Source organism: Cydia strobilella, chromosome 8 (genome assembly GCF_947568885.1).
Source record: "Cydia strobilella chromosome 8, ilCydStro3.1, whole genome shotgun sequence".
NCBI classification, from domain to species: domain Eukaryota; kingdom Metazoa; phylum Arthropoda; class Insecta; order Lepidoptera; family Tortricidae; genus Cydia; species Cydia strobilella.
The window spans coordinates 19,955,610-19,978,130 of record NC_086048.1 but is presented as its reverse complement, the minus strand read 5'-3'; the positions used below and the strand labels follow the sequence as shown (position 1 = coordinate 19,978,130).

At 37.4% G+C, this 22,521-nt stretch overlaps 1 protein-coding gene across 1 annotated transcript in view; it reads right to left on the bottom strand.

The window, feature by feature from the left end:
• Positions 1 to 2,913: 2,913 nt before the first annotated feature.
• LOC134743802 (neurotrimin-like) overlaps positions 2,914 to 22,521 on the bottom strand; it is a 97,947-nt gene continuing 78,339 nt past the window's right edge. The window contains exons 5-10 of the mRNA XM_063677462.1: positions 21,200 to 21,328; positions 18,110 to 18,244; positions 12,430 to 12,579; positions 11,181 to 11,279; positions 6,320 to 6,424; positions 2,914 to 3,730 (exon numbers count right to left, since the gene is read on the bottom strand). Of these exons, the coding sequence (XP_063533532.1) occupies positions 3,711 to 3,730; positions 6,320 to 6,424; positions 11,181 to 11,279; positions 12,430 to 12,579; positions 18,110 to 18,244; positions 21,200 to 21,328 (638 nt within the window). The 3' untranslated portion in view covers positions 2,914 to 3,710. The remainder of the gene's footprint in view (positions 3,731 to 6,319; positions 6,425 to 11,180; positions 11,280 to 12,429; positions 12,580 to 18,109; positions 18,245 to 21,199; positions 21,329 to 22,521) is intronic.

Below are 22,521 nucleotides of genomic sequence, written 5' to 3'. Positions count from 1 at the left end.
CGTCAAAGGTTTAAGAATGTTTCACAGTTCGATTGGTTGTACGAAAGTCGTACTTAAATAGTCTTATTTTAGGAAGTGATGGGCTAGAAATAAATAACATAGGACTTTTCAAAACTTTATTAGTTTTTGTACAACGGAACAGTTTGATACAGTTCTTATTCTAGAGGTGTCCAAATGGTAATATCAGCTTTTTTAACACATTAATGAATTATCACCTGTATGTAACATTTATGATAAAAAATTGAAATCTTAGTTATTTATCTGAGACATTAAGGTATGTCGTCAGTCAAACAAAAAAGTAAAATCTTATTACATGAATTAGGCCTTAGGCCTTGGCGTGTTTATTCATTAGCCTTTTTCAATTATCTTATCAACAGAAATTATCTTTACGTTCGTGACAATTAGCTCCTAAGTTCACGTAATTCTTACTGTATTGTACGTTAACAAATTTCCACTGGTGTTGTTTGTATACTGATTGTTTTATAACGTTTAGTCATAGCCGGGGTAGGTCAGGTATAATATTGAACAATTTTTCTTATAGTTATTTAAATAAGACAACATGAAATCACGAAACATAGAATCAGCCGCCTCATAGAATCAGTGACATCTAATACTTACTGAAATATATACTGCAGGTATTTTCACTACACTTATATTGACCGGGATATTGACCGTGATTACCTCAACGGGGGGGGTGAAACTAACCGTGAATCATTCAAAACTCTAATTGCAGGTATTTTTTCGAATTTTTGGGTTTATATAGTTAGTAAAACTTGTTTATAACAATCTCACCTCCCAAATAAACCGGCCAAGTGCGAGTCGGACTCGCGCACGAAGGGTTCCGTACCATTACGGAAAAAAACAGCAAAAAAATCACGTTTGTTGTATGGGAGCCCCATTTAAATATTTATATTACACTGTTTTTAGTATTTGTTGTTATAGCGGCAACAGAAATTCATCATCTGTGAAAATTTCAACTGTCTAGCTATCATGGCTCATGAGATACAGCCTGGTGACAGACAGAGAGACGGACAGACGGACAGACGGACGGACAGACGGACAGCAAAGTCTTAGTAATAGGGTCCCGTTTTTACCCTTTGGGTACGGAACCCTAAAAAACTAAATATATACTGGAAACAACCCTGTAAATAAGCGGCCCGGAAAGTCTGTGAATGTTTCACAATAGTAACATTCCCCGAATCTCATGAAAGTTTCATCTACCGTATCGAGTCCCATGTCCTTTGTCCCTTAAAGGGATTACATCGAAAGGAAGTACTCCCTGATTAATGTCTCTTTGATGGCATGGACGCTTTACTTGAAACGAGATCTTGACAATTTACCGATTGCGACAAAAATCATTGAACTGGTATATAGGTAATCATAGAGTATAATACAAGTAGTTATAGACGCGCCATCGAGCGACCGGGATAAGAGATAGAATATTCATATACAATTTGGGCAGCATAGGATTTTTTCTCTTTCACTCTTATAAATTTCAATATTTCGCCATCGCCTACTACCTATGATGCCACCCGGTCGGTGATAAGGACAAAGCATGGCACTATTTTCTTTTTCCTTTTATAGGAATCGCAATAAGACTATCTTTCTCTATCAAAGTGTCAGGCCCTTGGGTATAATACTTACTCTGTACAGTCAGCATCGAAGCGGATCTGGAGGCCTACCCAAGATGTACAGTCGTACATTAACAAACGTTAAACGAAAAGGAAAAAACCGGCCAAGTTTGAGTCGGACTCGCGCACGAAGAGTTCCGTACCATTACGCAAAAAACGGGAAAGAAAATCACGTTTGTTGTATGGTAGCCCCTTAAATATAATATTTTTTGTTTTTAGTATTTGTTGTTATAGCGGCAACAGAAATACATCATCTGTGAAAATTTCAACTGTCTAGATATCACGGTTCATGAGATACAGCCTGGTGACAGACGGACAGACGGACGAACGGACGGGGAAGATTTAGTAATAGGGGTCCCGTTTTTACCCTTTGGGTACGGAACCTTAAAAACAATAATTTTGCGTATCATCGTTGCGTATTTGATAACTACGCGGATAATGTAGCTAAAATACAGTGTTCCAAACAACCTTACAATTTTATATTCTCTGTCTGGCGATTCGCCAATCTTAGGTGCATGTATTAAACAGTAAATTTTGTCTCTTTCCAACAAACATAAATGTCAAAGTGAGCAAAAGAGATAAACAAATTATGAAATAGGAATATAATAGATATAACAGGAACCGTGCGCGTTGGAGGATCTACCATCAAGTGACCTAACATGTAAATCGAACGCTTGACATTGAAAAAATAATATAGACTTGAAAAGATAAGGAGGAGATAAAGCCCCCCCCCCCCCCCCATCCCTCTATCTCCTCGGTCATACCCCCGATGTGACAGAACGAGGTGGTTATCTCAAACGAGATGGTCATATGGAACTTTTAGTAGGAGTAGCAGCAGAGAAAGTGCTGTTATTGTTTGTCCTTGTCATATTCTCGCTTTGCAATACACCAATGCTTGGTGGGCAATAATGAACCCGACTAAATTACGTAGGTTGTTTACCTATGTTGTCGGGAATGCCAAAACGTGTTTTTAATTTCGTCGTATTGCGTATTTTCTGTCCCTCACGGGCGCATGCAATGCATGGGTTAACTTTGTATTATACTTGCTTCTGAGTTTGAGCACACTCCCAATAAAATTCCGCTTTTTGTTTGTGGAAGGTTTATGAATAGTAATGGAAATGGAATACATCCTCAATAAGAGTTTTGAATGATTCACGGTTAGTTTCACTAGACTTATATTGATCACGGTCTATATCCCGGTCAATATAAGTCTAGACATCCTCAATACTATTCAAGGTCACGAATATCTGTAAAGAAATGAATTCAACTCCGTTTTTAAAACTTTAGAGAATAAAAGTAAACCACACTGTCTTATATCATCACCATTTAATTTTAATTAAGCCTAATCAGGACGAGGGGTACGTATACTTATTATACAAACGACAACAGCCCCGTGTTTTATTTGATATGACTAGACCTGTGCAAAATTATGTACAGCGAACATCTTAATGTACCAATAGCTTAACACTGAAAATATATAAAATTCGTAAAGCGAATTAACTATAAAATAATCTTCATTTTAATTTTTACATCATTCAGTTCATCCAACGGGCGTACGATGCATACGATACTAATATAAAGAATCTATCTCTCTGTATCGATGTTATAAAATAACGTTATTTTACCTAAATTATATCCTTATCTCGTCAATAATAGTGTACATCATACGTCCGCAGAATAATATCGATTCCAATCCAAACTTTATAAATACTTGCCTTTATTTACATAGTATATTAACGAACTGTTGGTATGTTTCCTCCGCATATAAATAGATGAATATAAACATAACCTCAGAACACACACTAAATAAATCGATATTTCAAAATTTGACCCATTTACATTGCTCTCGATTATAGTTAAATTAATTCTTTACCTCTTAAACTATTTTCGATGAACAGAACCAAATTTTCAACCCATTTACAAACACAATGGCAACCAAGTCTATGTGCGTGCGCACCTTCACCATCACGCGGCTGAGAGCAGGGCGAGGAGGGGCGCCCAGAGGAGTGCGGGGCGCGCGGCGCGGCCGGCGAGCGGCGGCCAGCCTTCGCTCCAGGGGGCGCCGCGCCCGGCCTCTGGTCATATCGTTGTTGCCATGTCTGGAAGAGAAAAGGAGCTGACGAATCCCAATTTTATGCTAAATATTAGAACGGTCGCCGAGTCACTGAAGCAAGCACAAACAAAAGTGAAATTCGGTTGCCAACTGCTGCATATCTATAAATCAGTGACGAGTGACAGAATGAACGTCGTAATCGCGGCATAATTTTGAACAGTGTGATAAGGGAAAAGGACTGAACGAAGATGTAGTGACAAAAATTGAGAAAGGTATGTTGAGATGGTTTGGACACGTGGAAAGAATGAGTGAAAGAAGGCTAACAAAGAGAGTGTATAAGGGAGAGGTAGAAACGGGAGGGGCAGACCTCGGCGGACTTTCTCTGATCAGATCGGGGAAATCCTGAAGAAAGGCCAGGTCAAGAGCACCCTAAACCGGCGAGCGTGTATGGGGAATGTTATGAAAGTGCAGGAAGCGAAAGAGGTATGTCAGGATCGTAGCAAGTGGAAATCCGTGGTCTCTGCCTACCCCTCCGGGAAATAGGCGTGATTATATGTATGTATGTTATTCAACGAAAGCTGAGTTGTATTGACTAGAGGTCTAAGCGCTGAACAAAATGGAAGACACTGAGACCGACTTCATAATAACTCAACTACACAACAAAGAAAAACTCCTTACAAATTAGTTCCAAAAATTACCGGCAAAACTTTGGCTTGGAAATATTTCACTATTCTGAAAAACTTATGAGACGTTTAGCAGGAAGCGTAATGTTAAAATGAGCTACAGAAACAACACGGGCCGCGGTAATTCTTTTCCTAAAGTTTCCGTGACAAAATATCACCGCGGTCTAAAGAACAAATGCAGCCGAGTTACTCCACTCCAAGTTACACGTTTGTCTCAACTAAATCCTTACGTTACTTGGCTGTGAAATGAAATGAAATATAAAGCTTTTGAAATTGAACAGTGCAGGATTCAGCTCGCTCGAGTGTGGAAATAACAAATATTTTTAAGACGGCGTGGCGTCGCCAATCCCGGGGCTATTATTACGGATTTGCTATTGGAAACGGCTTACGATTTTATACATAAAGTAAATATTCCCAAATTGTATGAACGTGTCTGACAGCAGTATATTTTTTACAATCTTTGAATCATGATTTACCGGTCCTGGGTAAACTTTTCAACTAGCTAGATTGGTTTATAGTAAAAATAATGTCTAAAGTAACCCCTCTATCCCCACTTGACGGGTTTCATGTTGTCTTGCAGATATCGCTACTTACAATAAAATTAGTAATAAGCTCGTCTGTTATTTTACCTCTACTCAGGCCCCGTAGACAACATGCCAATCGCTAACGATCCGTAGCGAACGAAACGCAACTGTCACTGTCACACTAATATGGAAGAGTGATAGAGAGACACAAAGCGATTCGATGGCGAAGCGATAGCGATGGTCACCTTGGCTAGGCCGCCAGGGGGCCATTTCTCAAACGGTATTAGACTAATATTATTAGTCCACGAACTGTCAATTCGTATGGGTTACTATGGCAACACACTTAAAATATTATCCTTATACCATTCGAGAAATGGTCCCCAGGTGGTATTGTGGATCATCTGTTCTGAGAAGTCTTTGTGCAATACATAGTTGTTGTATTTTATTTTTCTTTCTAAAGCTGGATTATAGAACAACACAACGATATAACGAATAATAAGGAAAAACTGGTTGTACAGCTTTTGCTGGGAAAGGGTTTGCAAGTGCCTACCCAAACGTCAATCCGTCATTCACCACGAATTTAAACATTCTAACTGTGACAACGACACTGACATCTGTATATACAATTTATATATTGTAATGGGGTACGTCCCACAATAAAAAAGGAAAAATAATTAACATTTAAGAGCCCGGTAACGATTTTAGAGCAAAAATGTAAAATTGATAGATTTAGTCGTTGAAATTGTACACCTTTGTTACATAATATCTAAATAACAAGTATTGGTTTCTATTAGCACGTCTTCTCATCTTGCCTTTTAATAATGAGATCGCGAGCGTGCGTCACCGGTAATATGAAGAGAAAGGGCAGTTTATAAAAAATCATCAAAAAATTATGGTGGTAAATTATACAAAATGATGTATAAGAACAATTTCAGCAAATGTTGAAGATTGTTTGAGTATCAGAATTACGTTGAAATTAAGTCGATATTCAGAGAAATTGTCACTTGTTATGAAGTAATTTCTGGAGGAAATTGATTTCGTCTAACGTTCATTTATACTACTTCAAAGTCGTAATAATAAAAATGTAGTTTGTAAAAGATGGAGTACAGGATATGTGTAATGCAAAATTACCATATTTAGCCGTCCAAATATTGCGAAATTTACAAATAAGACCGACAAAATCAGTGCTTTACACGCGTTTACCTAAACATTAATCAGAAAAAAAAAAACATTACTAATTTAGTGTCTGTTTTCAAAAAAATTAGCTGTAAAACGGCAAGATGAGAAGACGTGCTGATAGAAACCAGTACCTGTTATTTCTATTACGTAACAAAAGGTGTACAATTTCACCGACTAAATCTATCAATTTTACATTTTTGCGACTAAAGTCGATAACGGGCTCTTAAGTCGACAAGTGTGTTCGCTCACCAAGGTTCTGCATCTGGTGTTGGCTGAGCACGATGTAGGGGTCTCCCAGCGCAGGGTCCTCCAGGACCCCTCGGTGCAGCTGCTCCAAGTGTTGTTCTACGTCATCTGAAAACAACCTGTTCATTACAAACCCTGCTAACATGTAATCTGATTAAGGAAATCGGCATGTTTTGAGGACTGCGGACAATCTAAGTGATTGATCAATATCATATTGGAATGGTATCAATCACTTAATGTGCGGTTCATAACGAACAGATCTACTATTACACCCTAAACTCGTATTAGAAAGTATGAAAGTAAACTTGTATTGAAGACTAGTCATTAAAACTTTTAAGGAATAAAAAATAAATTTTTGCTACTTAAGAGTCCCCGTCAAGCTCGGCCGAATTGCACCTTCCCATACAAACGAAACTACGCTCTCATTTTAAAACTACGTGTTGGATTATAATGAAATTTTACACATACAATGATATGAGGTATATTTAGGTCTGAAATTAGTTTATATGGCTCCAGTTTATAAAACAAACGAAATAGAACAAAAACAAGTTTTGTATGAAGAATTTAAATTCGCTTTACTTTTTTTTACTATAGTATCTGAAGCTACATAAACTAATTACAGACATAGATATACCTTATACTATTGTAAGTAGAAAGTTTCAGAGCAATCTAGCTAGTCGTTTTAAAATGAGAGCGGAACTAAGTTTGTAATGTTGTACGGACTACCGAGCTTGCCCTTAACTGTTATTTTATCAACTTAATTCATTTATCAGAAGATGAGATCATTTAGAATCATTTATTCTTTTTTTGTGCATTACTACAGGTAATGAATTTGTCCTATATAGGTAAGTGCAAAGAGTGGTTGTGACAGACGGATAGGCACTGAAATGAATTCATTATGTGTTCCATGATTCACGTTTCGTGGGAAACGTAGAAGAGTTCAAGTATTCCGATTTCTTCGAAAGTAATTTAATTTGTTCGTATAGAAATAGTTTTTTTCTTCATACTCAGTTAAATCAAATTGCAGCGTAACTTTAACTTTTCCCACAAACGAGCCAGTTTTACTTGTGAGTTCCCTTTACGAATTCATTTCCAACTTTTACGGTAAACCCCTTTCTAGAACAGTAAGTAAATACTCGTAGGTTCGTTACTAGTGCGGAAGTTATATATCACAAGAGTCATTTAAATTTTGCTTGTAGTAACTAACAACGTACAGATGTAACAACGTATATTACTAAGTAGTAATATAATAGATATTAGGTACTTATATAATATGTAGCGCTAAGGTACACTCGGTCTATTTTACAAGCTTTTTATTAACTTGCAATGTACCTATGTATGTAATATGTATGTAACATGTTTGTAAGGGTCAAATTTTGCAAGTTAAATTTGACCCACTTCCCGGTTTCCGATGAAGCTGAAAATTTGCATACATATGTAAGTCGGGTGACAATGCAATATTATGGTACCATCGAGCTGATCTGATGATGTAGACAGGAGGTGGTCATAGGAACTGTGATAAAACAACGCAACCAAATTGTGTTTGGGGTTTTTAGAATTGTCTCGATGAATATTAGTTGTCTGTGGAAAGAAAAGTACAGTCGCGATAAAAGCTTGTACCAAAAATGAAATTGTTGCCAAAAACTTATTTTAACATAGCTGAAATCGAAATTAGAATATGCGAATGAACGTAATGATTCGCGCTTGTAACCCAGATGACGCAAGCGTCGTGTCGATAATGTGATACGAATTATGTTTTGTTATAGTTTTAACCGGTATGAGTGCTTGTTGCCAGAAACTATTCCTATCTCAACTATTTAATATCAAGCAGATACGTCGGAAAACGTTACTGAATTTTTTTAAATTAAAGAAAAAAAAATCGACGCTTTGGTCAAGACTCGAACTTGTGAGTTTTGGAACAACGGTCATAACCAAATGGGGTACCGAAGCGAATTTGTCCATATCTTACTTTTATTTATACACCTCGCCTTAGGGAAGCTCATAGCATACCGAAAAAAAAAGCTCATACCGAAAAAAAAATCTTAACGGCACCAGTCTCAAGTTATATTGAGGATTCATCAGTAACAATGTGTTAGCACAAACTAAAATATATATTTTTATATTTCTATCTCATAATGAAGTTCTTCGTATAACTGGTTAGTATTTACCAGGTTTTATCATTTCTTCAGTATTCAAGCGTACCTAATTTAAATGAAAAGAGATCAAAGGATCTCTTTTCATTAAAATTTGGTACGTAAAGACGTGGTATAAATCCTCCTTTATACGAACGAAGCTTGTTAATTAGGTATCCTGCTCTACTTTCGCGCGCAATAAAAGTGTTTTATTTACTATACTTGCGGGAGAATTATGCAGTCCAACAGGCATTCGCAATATATGGCTTCCATTCATTCTTAGTGCCTTCCTGCTAGTGATGTGACTGAGGTTATTCCGTTCCCAAAAATATTTTTCTTTGGGAATTTTCGGAAAGAATAATTTATATTTCAGATAGTAAAAAGGAAACAGAATCAAAATTGTGGTTTCCATTTGGTGTATTTAAGAATTATACCATACCTTATATTTTATATGTATAAGTAACATTGTGGATAACGTTGTTGACTGTACATAAAACAATACTTATAGTGTAACACCAACTGTAACATGTATTGTATTGGTTGTTTGTTATCCCCAAAAGAAAAAGTTTTATTTACATTATACAGCTGATTTCACTAGCGGCCGCCATGGCATAGTGATATTGCCTGAAAAAAATCCCTACGCGAAAGTATCTCAAGTGTCTTGACATACTTTCGCGTAGGGATTTTTTCCAGGCAAGACCTTTGATTCTTTTTCCTTTTTGTTTGACGTTTTTTTAATGTACGATTGTACATTTTGGGTAGGCCTCCAGATCAGCTTCGATGCTGACTGTGCAGAGTAATTATTATACTCAAGGGCCTGACACTCTTTGATAGAGAAAGATAGTCTTACTGCGATTCCTATAAGAGGAAAGAGAAAATAGTGCCATGCTTTGTCCTTATCACCGACCTGGTGGCATCATAGGTAGGAGGCGATAGCGAAGTACCGAAATTTATAAGAGTGAAAGAGAAAAAATCGTATGCTGCCCAAATTTTATATGAATATTCTTTCTCTTACCCCCGGTCGCTCGGTGGCGCGTCTATAACTACTTGTATATACTATGTCTATGGTCATGACGGAAAATATTCCTATTATTATCCCATCACTATTTTCTAGCAACAGTACGTTATGTAGACATAGTGGCTCATATCCGAGAGTGCAAACAGCTGATTCCATTAGCGGCCGCCTTGAAGCCATTGTGATATTTCGTCGCAGTCACTGTGAGATTGTGACTAGCTTTTAAAGGCACTGATTTGATTTTACTACTGGTCGTTTTTATTTAACAACGTGACTTTATTTGTTAGTTTAGATTTATTTGTTTTTTATAGCTTTAACAGAAGCAGGAATAAGTAACATTAAATATGTAGACACAAAAGTATTTCCGATTACGGTTCAATATCTTCATGAATCCATGCTGGGAATGTTAATTAGTAGTTTTATTGATAAAATATCACAGTTACCTATTTGTTATTAAGTAAACTTTTTTTTTAACATTACTCATATGTTTTAAAAGGATGCATTGCAATAATTATTCGTGTCCATTTGATAAATTAGTAATAAGTACATTGTTGAAATAACATAATACTTATTATGTAGGTTTTTAGCGATAAGAACGCCTGTTGATTTTTTGTATTATTTGTATTGTTTTCTGTATTGAGGTGTGCAATAAAGAGTATTTTTTATTGTATTGTACATACACGACAATTTCTCAATGCTTAGGATTATAGCTAAGTTTGTTAAGTTTGCCATAGCCTTGTTTATCGACTAACGCCAATTAGAAATAAAAACGTATCGGGATGACAGATGCGAACGAAAAGTTGCGAGATTATTTAGATTTTCATTTATCGTTTTCTTTATAGGATTGTCAGTTGGTTAGGCCCCTGGAAGTTTAGTAAAAAGGAAAAAGCCTTGAACAAGTTTGGGAACAAATCATTTTTTTTTTTTTTTAAAGTAGTCATACGTCACACTACTATATATTACTACTACTATAGTGGTGAAGGCCGGATCCGGCCTTCACCACTGGAGGGCTTCGTCACTTTTTCTTTAATATATGACATCTATTACAGTTTTTAAGGAAAAAGTCTTGTTTAATAATTCAACTTATCATCCAAGTATCATACAAATACTTTGGACACGTGGCCAGATGGGAGCCGGATAACTTTGGTGGATGGAGGATGGGGTAGTGGACAATACATTAACCAACCCGCTGGGTGGACATTGTAAAGAAGGCCTGCCAGGGATCTACACAGGCGCCTATTTTAGTGTTTTTTTATATTTTTATATTGTTGTGTGTTGACGATTCTTATTGGGAGATATTATTTGTATTATTTAATACCTATTCTGTAACACTGTAACGACTGTTCCCATAGGAGATTAATTTAAATTTAATTTTTCTATTGTTCTTGTATATTTATAAGTTTTGACATTGTAAATTAAAATTTTGGATTTGTAAGTATTATACTTACTCGTATTCTAATTGTGTCGACAATCCTTATTGGAGCTATAATTTTATTTCATTAGTATTGTTAATATTTTCATTTTTAATTTATTTTGACAATCGTGATAGAAGTTCTTATCTTCGACATCAATGCAAACTTATTATGTAATTGTCTTTCATGAAATAAATAATCTTATCTAATCTATTATTATGAAGGCAGAAAATCGTGTAGAATAACGACCTCATGTGGAGAAAGAAGAAATAAGTTCGGGGAAGAAGAAGAATCATTCAACTTACAGAATATAGTGGTGGTGGTGGGTGGCGGCGTGGTGGTTGTAGTTGTTGTTGTCGTGGTTGTTGTTGTTGTTGTCGTCGTTGTCGTTGTTGTTGTTAATGCTGAAACAAAAAGAGATGTAAGAAAATATAATTACTGCTTATATTATTAACTACTACTACTACTCTGCTACCCAGTGGGGAGCAGAGTAACTAGGCATGTGCTCCAAGCTCCAACAGTATTTTTTATAATTGAAAACTATATCATAACCTCATTTGTGTATCACAACATAATAGTAGTGATACTTTAAATCCGTATATACAGGGTGGCTAAAAAAAAGGGCATTCCCGTTGCCATGCAGGGAGGTTTTGGGATTATAAGGCAGTTATAAGTTGAATTTATTGCGTTCAAGATGCATAAGATAATTGTTTAAGCTATAATAAATGGGTTATAACTTATAACATTATACTGAGTAACTTTTACTATGGGACCAACCACGAATAACGATGACATTTCTCAACTAAAAACGACACTTGACACTGACAGATCGGTATCGTATCTCTGTGACATACTATAAGAATTATTAAATCATTTTACGGTTAAGAATTATTCGAATTGGGCCGCAAGTTGATAGTGATATAACACTGATAACTTATACCTATCAATGTAGTTATTTTTGTACCTCAAAATTGTAAGAAAATATACTCACTAATTCTATCTTCCTGCCGAGTGACGTCACTTACTGTGCATTAGTAGTTCAGCGTGCGGCCGGTTAGCACGTGACACGCCGGCGACGAGCAGCGATAGGGAGTGACGGCACTTATTGTACAGTAACGAGTTAAGGATGACTCACGTTAGACCGGGGCCGGAGCTTCCGGCGCTTCGTTTTCTATGGAAGGCATCACGTGATCACCTGTCATGTCAAAGAAAAGTAAGCGCCGGAAGCTCCGGTCCGGACACGGCTCGGTCTAACGTGAGTCATCCTTTAATGACGCCACTTACTGTGCAGCAATAATTCGGCATATGCACGCATGCAGCGGTACGCGCCCGCGTCAGCGCGTGACACGCCGGCCGGCGACGAGCAGCGATAGGGAGTGACGGCACTTATTGTACAGAGACGAGTTAATGACGCCACTTACTGTGCAGCAATAATTCGGCATATGCACGCATGCAGCGGAACGCGCTCGCGTCAGCACGTGACACGCCGGCGACGAGCAGCGATAGGGAGTGACGGCACTTATTGTACAGTGACGAGTTAATGACGCCACTTACTGTGCAGCAATAATTCGGCATGTGCACGCCCGTAGGCGTTCTCGGCGCCGCAGCGGTACGCGCCCGCGTCAGCGCGTGACACGCCAGCGACAAGCAGTGATAGGGAGTGACGGAAGCCGCGGGATGACACGGTCATTCTATGCTTGGAACCTGAAAGAAATATAGTTGGGTCAGTTTGTGCAGAAAATATAACAATCTCTACTATGGGTAATTCGATCAGAATGAGGAAGTTTGTAATCATTTAACTGAGAATAATATACAGGTTTTATTCTTAATCGTCAAGGACCATGCTGTTATTTCAGTCGTGGAACTTGTTGGAGTTCAAGATTTACGTAGTTTTACCTCTACAATGTTTCTACGAATACTTTGGAACCGCTACTGATCCACCTTACCAATAATTTTACATTACGGGATTTTATAATATAAGCACTAAAAACATAAATACTATTTTTGAAATATATCTATACGAATATAACAATAATAATAAATAATACCTACATTGTTAAATGTGACCTTTGGAATTTAATCAGAGACAGGAACAAAGTACTGGTTTTCGTTGAATATGGAAATTTCTCGCAATGTAATACATTAAGTTAATAAAAAATTTCCTCGAAATTCTTAATGTTTGTTATTCTTTCGTTCTTGCATTAACTATACAGTCGGAAAATTGTATTCCTCATTGAACCACGTTTTATTTGATGTCGTTGATTTCATTTCGTAGATACAGAAAAAAATATCAAAAGCCGGACAAGTGCGAATCGGACTCGCCCATCGAGGGTTCCGTTCTTTTTGGTATTTGTGGTTATAGCGGCAAAAGAAATACGAGTACATTATCTGTGAAAATTTCAACTGTCTAGCTATCACGGTTCATGAGGTACCTACAGCCTGGTGACAGACAGACAGAGAGACAGACAGACGGACAGTGGAGTCTTAGTAATAGGGTCCCGTTTTTACCCTTTGGGTACGGAATCCCAATGAAACTATAAAACAATGTATCCAAATCTAAATTGGAAATTATACCTGTACGAAAACAATATGAAACACACAATACCTCGAACAATAGAATAGAATGACATCGGGACAATACAAATACTTGCCTTTGATCGAATATTCATTGTAGATAAAAGACCAACCCGTTCCATTATTCGACCTCTCAAATCTTTTGACGTTACGTTACCCTTTGATATGGCCCTGGGGTATTGTACTTACCCTACGTCTTCACTTTCAATTCGGCTTACGTACAAACATATTATGTGGTACAGACGTAATATCAGGTGAATAGATGCCAGTTTTAGAGGTATGTTACTTTGAAATGAACGAGATATCGCTATTGATCTGCTACTAAAGGGACAAAAATCCTCGATGACCGGTAGAATTAGTTTGTATGGTGTAAATCGGCTAAGAAAGGATTGGGGGACGACTGTGTTGGGAAGTTTACATGAAAATAAAAAGTGAAATTTAATCAAAATACTTATTTCAAACTTAAAAACTGGAATATTATCTAATAAGCGATACCGGCGGATTCGGTGGATGCGAGCGGCACAGGATCGGTCGGAGTGGCGAGCCTTGGGGGAGGCCTATGTCCAGCAGTGGACGTCTATCGGCTGACATGATGATGATGATGATGAAGCGATACCGGAAAGATTGCAAAGACTCTAGTAGATCATAACTAATTGCCACGAAAAGAAGTTGCATTTGCTTGAAGGTACATACACACCGCAGTAAATTTTTATGAAGCAACTGTTTATCTTAATGTTACCGTGTTGCAGTGTTGCTCCACAAAAGAACTGCGGTGAAAATAAGTCCGCGTTCACTTTATAGAATAGATTCTCTTAAAATTAAAATAACTTATAGCTGTTTCAATTTCCCACTTATCAAGTAATAAAGTACGAACCAGCGCTTGCCTACTTATCTAAGCTCACTTAATGAGTTTCCTAACTCCAATATATCTAAATTATCCATCTCGTATCAGTTACGCGCCTTTGAAATGAAATTTAATGAGTCAACTTCATCCTATACGCCTTCGATTGAACTTTAGAGCTAATTTGGAACTCATTGCATACATTGCGGGGCTGTGAAAGTTGTAATTAAAAATTGCGCCCTAGATTTCTAATTAGAAGTTTTCTTAACAAATGAGATTTTTTTATCTCGACGAAACGCGAAAGGTTGGAAGTTTATATACTTAAATCAATACGGGAAGACTTAGTGGTCTTTTAGGTTTTTTATATTTGGTGCTCTGGTATTTAACAGAATTAAAGAGCGTTCGTGACCTAATGTAAGGCCCCGTACGCACTAGCGGTTGGCCGCTTAGGCGATTCTTTTGAGCGGCCAGCCGCCTGACGCGGTTGTCAAAGCGGCTGACCGCTATGGCAGCCAACGGCGTTAAGCGCTGGACCGCTCGGCGTCTTGGATCTATTACAAATTTTTTGCTTTACTATAAAAATTAATTTTCATATTTAATTTTTAATTATTAATAAATAATTTATATCGTAGTGGACGGACACGTCGGCTAAAAACTCATCGGCGGCCAGTGCGTATAAACAAGACGGTGGCCGCGAAGCGGGCCGCACCTCTTCATTCAACCGCCGCGGTTGAAATTTAGTGGTGGTTAAGTGCGTACGATCTCAAGCGGTTGCATATTAAACTGGAAAAGCGGCTAGTCGCGCGGTTAGCCGCCCCTGCGGTTAATCGCTGGTGCATTATGGCTCTGGACGCTAAGCACAAATAATTCGTACAGTGACCCGCCTGTTCCTATCTCTATCGCACGCGCGTAAATATATTCCTGTCCCGGCCATGATGGGGGTAGTCAATGCCACTGTGCGAGCGACATAATAACAGGCGGGGCAATGTATGAAATTCTTCATGGTTAGCGTTCTTACTTCCGCTGGATGGTGCGCGACTTTAAAACCAAAAGGTCGCGGGTTCGAACCCCGGCGTGTATCAATAAGTTCCTTGACTCTTACAACTGTTAGCTATGTACAACATAATAAAGTCGTATCATGGTATGGAATAAAGCTTAGTTTTATCTTTGGGTTCGATTGGCAATCGCGTAGAAGTTTTGTGTGTAAAACTTCTAAGTACTCGCTCTAATTACTTGGTGTTATTATTTCTAGCAACGAAAACTCGATGTCTGGTACTCCAGAGACATTTGTTACTATATATTGTAGTTTTATTTGTATACAATTTCCAAAAAAAACATAAATAAAACATTATGATTCAAAGAAAGAAATGTATTCCAAATATAGTATGTGATAAGAAGGTTGTTCCTTTTTTACTACAAATATAACAATTTTAAAATTAAATACAATAATAAGACTTACAAACTATTATGTTATGTTACTTGAATGTTTATGTCAAATTACACGTTATTTCAGAATATAGTGTTAAATTCGATTGTATGACGTGTGGTTCTTAATTGAACCGTACACACAACTGAAATTTATATTTTGAAGTGAATTCTGCTTTGGACGCAGCCGAGCGTCTGACACAAAACTAATTTGCGATAACGTCAGCAATCCTAAAATATCATTTTCACTTCTCGTATTCATGATAATTTTGCAAAATGCCAAGTAATTCCAATGCACAAATTCACCGTAATTGAAACATTGCACGGTAATAAATTAAAGATATAAAAAAGTTAATTCGACTTGGTTACGAACTTCTCTTGTTATTTTTTTTCTCAGGAGCCGAATCAGATTTAAGAACTTGTTACGCTTTTGATATTATTCTGATACGACCTTGCAGATTGCTCAAGCTGAATACATGCGAAATGAAGTGAAAGTCGTGCGTGAGTTGCGCGCCAGTCACCAAGACCAAGACCAAAGTCGTATCAAAACCAGTTAAAAACCATAACAAATTCTTAATTTTTTTTTTCTCTGAAGTTTAAATATTTTCATCTACATCCATATCATAACCTCCCTATAATATATCAGACACAACAAGCTAACGGCCTAGCAAACAAACCTGCATCTGCATTGTAATTTTCACTTTAATGTATCGATAACCGATACCTTAATTACATTTAAATTTAGAACATCTCTGAGAAACAAAAAAATTTGATGTGGCCACTATTCTTATCACATCAGTCAGTATCAAGTCATCTATTGACGTTTTATTCGGAATGAAATGTCAGGTGCAAATAATTTTGGCAAATCTCGCATGTTACTTGATATCGAATAAGGGTATCGGATAAGGCTTAGGACAAGAAGAACGATATGGCAGTCGGCCCCCGACTCTAGATTGTATCTGAATTAAAAAAAACAACGGATGCGTGACATGCGAGAAAAAGTTTGCATTACCGCTATTTGACGTTTAGTTTGTAATTATAACATTTTGTTTCGTTGAAGCTTATAATATGGATGTAGATAAAGCAGTGTATGTAATGTATATAATCAGGCATTAAAATACTCGTGTGATCCTGTTATGAAACTCATTTCATTCGTTTCATAATCCCACGCTCGTATTTTAATTCCTTTCATTATGTAGCAGTCACATAAACTATTATTAAGGCTTTTTCGTCTCGTGAGTAAAGTTCTCCAGATTCAGTGATAAGCCGCTTATCGTCATAAGGATAAGTTTAGTTTCAGTTCAAACTTTGTAATCTTTAGGTAAGAATAAGAGAGATTGGATTTCTTCCATTGTTATAATTTTAGTAAGAATATTATCCTAGCGAAGTTATTATTTCGTTAACATTTAGTTAATGTCAAACAATAAGTAAGGTCAGATGGGGTAAGAGAAACATAGGTACTTTGTTTTGCTTGTGGTAAGAGAAACCGTATGAGGAAAGTCCTTCTGCGTAAGTATTTTTAAGTTAATATTTATACTGTAACAAGCTTTTATTTAGTTTCACCTGTCCCGTTGTGTGTAATCAAATCTTGCAAGTTAAATTTGATCCACCTCCCGGTTTCCGATGAAGATGAAAATTTACATACATATGTAAGTCGGGCGACAATGCAACATTATGGAACCATCGAGCTCATATAATGACGGAGACAGGAGGTGGCCATAGTAGAGCACGGGTCACATGATAGTTTAGATGCTATTATGATTTAAAAAAATAGTCAGCCGGTTGTATCGCTGTGGAAAGTCTGTGAGCTGGTCACGTGAACATGTAAAAAAACCATCATCGCCTCCCGATTGATACTTTGTCAGGTGATAGTTTAGAAGCTATTATGTTACTAGGACTAGTGGTACAGGGAACGCCTCTGAGTTTCTGATCGTTGAGCGTCCAATAGACTAGTAGTACAGGAAACGCCTCTGCAGTGCAAGTGACGGTTACAGCGCTGCCGGCAGGCGCGCCGTTTGTTAACCCATCCTAACAAGACTGCAGCTATGTAACTGGACATTTGACAGCACTTACTGTTAGTGAGCTTCTGATCGTTGAGCGTCCAGTAGACTAGTGGTACAGGGAACGCCTCTGCAGTGCAAGTGAGGGTTACGGCGCTGCCGGCAAGCGCGCGGTTGTTAATAACCCACCCTACCAAGTCTGCAGCTATGTAACTGGACATTTGACAGCACTTACTGTTAGTGAGCTTCTGATCGTTGAGCGTCCAGTAGACTAGTGGTACAGGGAACGCCTCTGCAGTGCAAGTGAGGGTTACGGCGCTGCCGGCAAGCGCGCGGTTGTTAACTCACCCTACCAAGTCTGCAGCTATGTAACTGGACATTTGACAGCACTTACTGTTAGTGAGCTTCTGATCGTTGAGCATCCAGTAGACTAGTGGTACAGGGAACGCCTCTGCAGTGCAAGTGAGGGTTACGGCGCTGCCTGCGGGCGCGCGGATGGCGACTCGTCCTGCCCAGATCGAAGGGGTGACTGTAACAAAACAGGCTTATTAGTTTGGTTGTAGATTAAAAATGGCTTTTATTACCAATGATGTTAAGTGTATTGTACATTTAGGTGCAAAACAGAACAAGTAATAATAGTGGATAAAACTCGACTATCATGTAAAATATAAATGATGTGTTGGTTTAGTATGCCTACATAATACTCGTACCTACTTATTTGAATTTAACCCCATAACTACATTATGGCAATGAACATTTACAACACAAAAATGCTTAATTATTCGATTTCAGTTTACTTGCTTTTTGATTTTAAATATTTTATCATTTACGAAGTCAAAACAAATATTGTGTTTATCCTGACAACATAAAAATGACTCCCATTATAAGCTTCATTCCATTTTCTTTCCATCCCGATTTATACTTTACAGTCATTACATTAAGCCCGCTCATTAAAACCATCCGAGCCCTAAATCCCTGGACTTAAAACCGGCCTCAAACAGTCGGAATGGCTCTCAGAATTCATAATCTGGATTCAGATTCTTAATTCCATACACGGAATTCCATACAATGTCACACACAATATTTTTTTTTTTAATTATAAATTTCTCAGATCGATGTGTAAAAATGATACTGACGAGCTTTCTGAATTCAGAATTATAAAAATTACGATTATGAATTCCTGACGCACCTCTTTCCATACATTATAGTATACACAAGCCGGAATCAGTGTATGAATTTGCCAGTTGACATTATTTGTGCGAGAGAGTGACACAGGCGTTCATGAGACAGGTAATCAATTGTAATGTTTACCACATATCACATGTGTGAGGCAAAGCTTTCTGAATTAAGAATTTGAATTCAGATTATGAATGATTCGGCTGTGTGTGTGATGCCGGCCTAGGAACATGCTCAACCGTGACCAGCCTAAATGAGTCCTGAAAAAAGTATCATCATCTTTCCATTCTCATTTTTAGACGACAAGAATTTGTTAGAATGAAAAAAAGTTTCGACGTAGGCTAATAATAATATTATGTAGTTCTCGTGGAAACAACTGTCACTTGATTTTGCAACGACGAAGTATCACTGAGTCCTGTGCAGTTAACTTAAACGGACTATTCAGTAAACAACTAATTAGCCTAATTAATTTGTACACTTGTTATTTACTATTTAATTAAACTGGAACTTAAACAACTCGCTACCCAACTGCCCGCTATCCACTCAAATCGCGCTCGTTGCGGTGTAACTTGTCATGTTTTTAATGTCTATTAAAATGGCTCAGCCTTTTTATGGCACCGTAGAGATAATGACCGGACAAATTATGGCAGTAAAGCAGCAATCTGAATTAACAGTGGACCTTATATCTTTGAAATAAGGCTTATGCGTTGTCAGAAAGATATTATATGTTGCGCCGCGTAGAACACCTTGCGAAGGAAGATATCGCCACCGCGCGGGTATTTTCCTTTTATCTCAGTTACTCTGAAATCATACTCTGTTTACAATTTTGCTAATCACTACATATACTACACATTACTACATATTTTTATTGTATGCTGGGTAACGATATACAATTTAGAAAATTGAAAATAAGACATGTTTTCGTGATTTTTTCTATCAAGCTAACTTTGAGGTTCTAGTTAGTCTGCTCTTGCAAGTATAGTCTAGTTTCCATGTAATTTTTTTTATTTGCCGTTGATTAAGCGTGTAAAAATGTAATATAAAAAACGCATTTAACTGATTTGCAAGACCGAAGTAATCCCATAACAAAGTTTTGTACCGGAACACTAAAAACTACAAATTTCCGTTAGCTCCCTATAAATATAGACGATGGTACACCGTGTAAATGTAAACATCGAGTCTTATGGAATCTTAGTCGTAAATTACAAACTCAGGAGTTATAAATTTCATGTAACTTTACTTCCGCGTTTGTAACTTATTACATTAACCCCTCCTGCGGCATGATGCCTCGAAGTGGACGCTTTCCGACAACCGCGCATGCGGCGGCCGCCATTTTTAATATATTGAACTCAATTTCGTTAAGGGGGAGTGGGTAATTAAGTTATATGAAATTAAATGGCAAAATAATGTAGAATCACGTAGTCTGTGCGGAAAGAGAAGTCATAGATTGACGACCTGATTCGAACTTTAAGATACTTAATTTTTACCCTTAATTTCCTAAGTAGCGTATTCAGATCGCAAGTTGCATTCAATATTTTATTTACTTCACATTACCCGGTTACTGATGGTAGTTATAATGAGCGAGCGGAAATACAGGGTGACCTTAGCCATTGGACAAACCCTGAAATCTCACGTAGGGTTACTTCTCAGGAATGCTCTAACGTTTTTTTTAATTAGAACAAAAGATAAAAAAAAAATTCAAACTAGTTATTTCCAATAATCGACAACAAAAAGAAAAATTCTGTATTACTCATTGGCAGTGCTTTTGATAATTTGTTCGAAAATGTGCGGCAATGATGACATTTGTCAAAAGTCTGAATCGAATTAGTGTCATAAATTAGTGTCTGTTTTAGTGTTCTTTACATACACCGCACCAACTATGCTTCTCTGTTTGGCCTAAATGTTAACTGGTAGAGAATGCCGTATAGCATTAAGTCCGCCTTTTGTCACTGTATATTCTTACTGTGCAATAAAGTTTAAAATAAATAAATAAAAAAGATAATCAAAAAGGTAGAAGAAGGTTTCATACTATTTATTACCTCAGGAGCTACTAACACATACGCCTGCTCCAAAGTAAAAAAAATCGTAATTTGTTAATTTCTTCGTAACCGCTACACCGGTTGTTATGATACTTTGTACACTGGTTCTATACCCTAATGCATAAATGTACATTTCGGCTGTGTCCAATGGGTAGGGACACCCTGTATAAGTTTGATCTCTTAAGAGTTCATAATTGACTTAAAAAACAAAAACGCTCACAGTGCAATTTTTAAGATTGCTTTACAATACCTTGAGTTGATAGACTTACACATCATTTTAATGATGATTCTCTTGCTAACGGACGGCGGGACCCCGTTGCTGGCGATGCAGAGGTACGCGCCGGACGCCGCGCGCTCGGCGCCGGTCAAGTTCAGCCACTCCCCGTTCCATTTGGACACTGGAACGAAACTTGTGTTAAAGTAAAGCAAAATTTATTTTGTATTAAGCAGAAATCGTATCGTTTAGGAATAAAATCCATCCATCCATCCATCCATCCATCCATCCATCCATCCATCATCCATCAAAGATATTCTATGAAATAAACATTTGTATTTGTATTTGTAAAAGTGGTAAATTTACTGTCTCGGGCGTGACTCGACTCGCGACTCTGGCCCACTAGCAAATCGCTCTGCTAACTGAGCTACCGAGACTTCACTCGATGACAGCGAATATTTCCGCCTCACTCATATGCGCCTGGGGTAGTGAACCATAGCCGCGAGTTCCAGTCTCACCCAAGTTAGTGAATTTTTATTTATTTCAAAGCGACCGGTGTGGCCTAGTGGGTAGTGACCCTGCCTGTGAAGCCAATGGTCCTTGGTTCGAATCCCGGTTAGGGCATTTATTTGTGTAATGAGCACAAATATTTGTTCCTGAGTCATGGGTGTTTTTTATGTATATATGTATGTATATTGTCGCCTAGCACCCATAGTACAAGCTTTGCTTAGTTTTGGGCTAGGTTGATCTGTGTGAGATGTCCGCTACTTAAAAAAAATGCGAAGCAAAGTTCGGTAGCTCTTAGTACTTTAGTTGTGATGTCTGACTGTTAAAAATTGTACGCTAGTTGTTGTTATAGCCGCTTATATCTACAGGAGTAAACATTTAAACCTACCTGTTAGTAACCCTTTAATGTAACATTATTTGTGACGTTTTCAACCAAAAGGTACCGCATTGTCGCTTGTCGATAAGGTTGATTTCTAATGGAAGGCATATGGAAATAGCGCCTTACTGACAAGCGGCAATACGTACCTTTTTGGTTGAAAATGGCACATTTATTCAAATAGGCCTAGTTAAAAAAAAATAAGTATTTTGGTATTTATAGTGATTGTAATGTTACGTTTAAAATTGCCCAACACGAGGGAATTGTCACTAAGTTACGATGTAAAAGTCATAAATCTAGATATTATAAGATATTTAGTAAGTAGGTCGTTGATTTTTTTTGTTCTCAAGTTCATTTTGCAGTTTTCAATACTTTAAATATTTTTTTGGTTGAAGTATTTTTTTTTTATTATTGCACCAAAAAAATATACGAAATAAAATGATAGAAAAAAAATGATTTGCATAATTATCTACCGGTGGGTCTCTAGTTTCCCA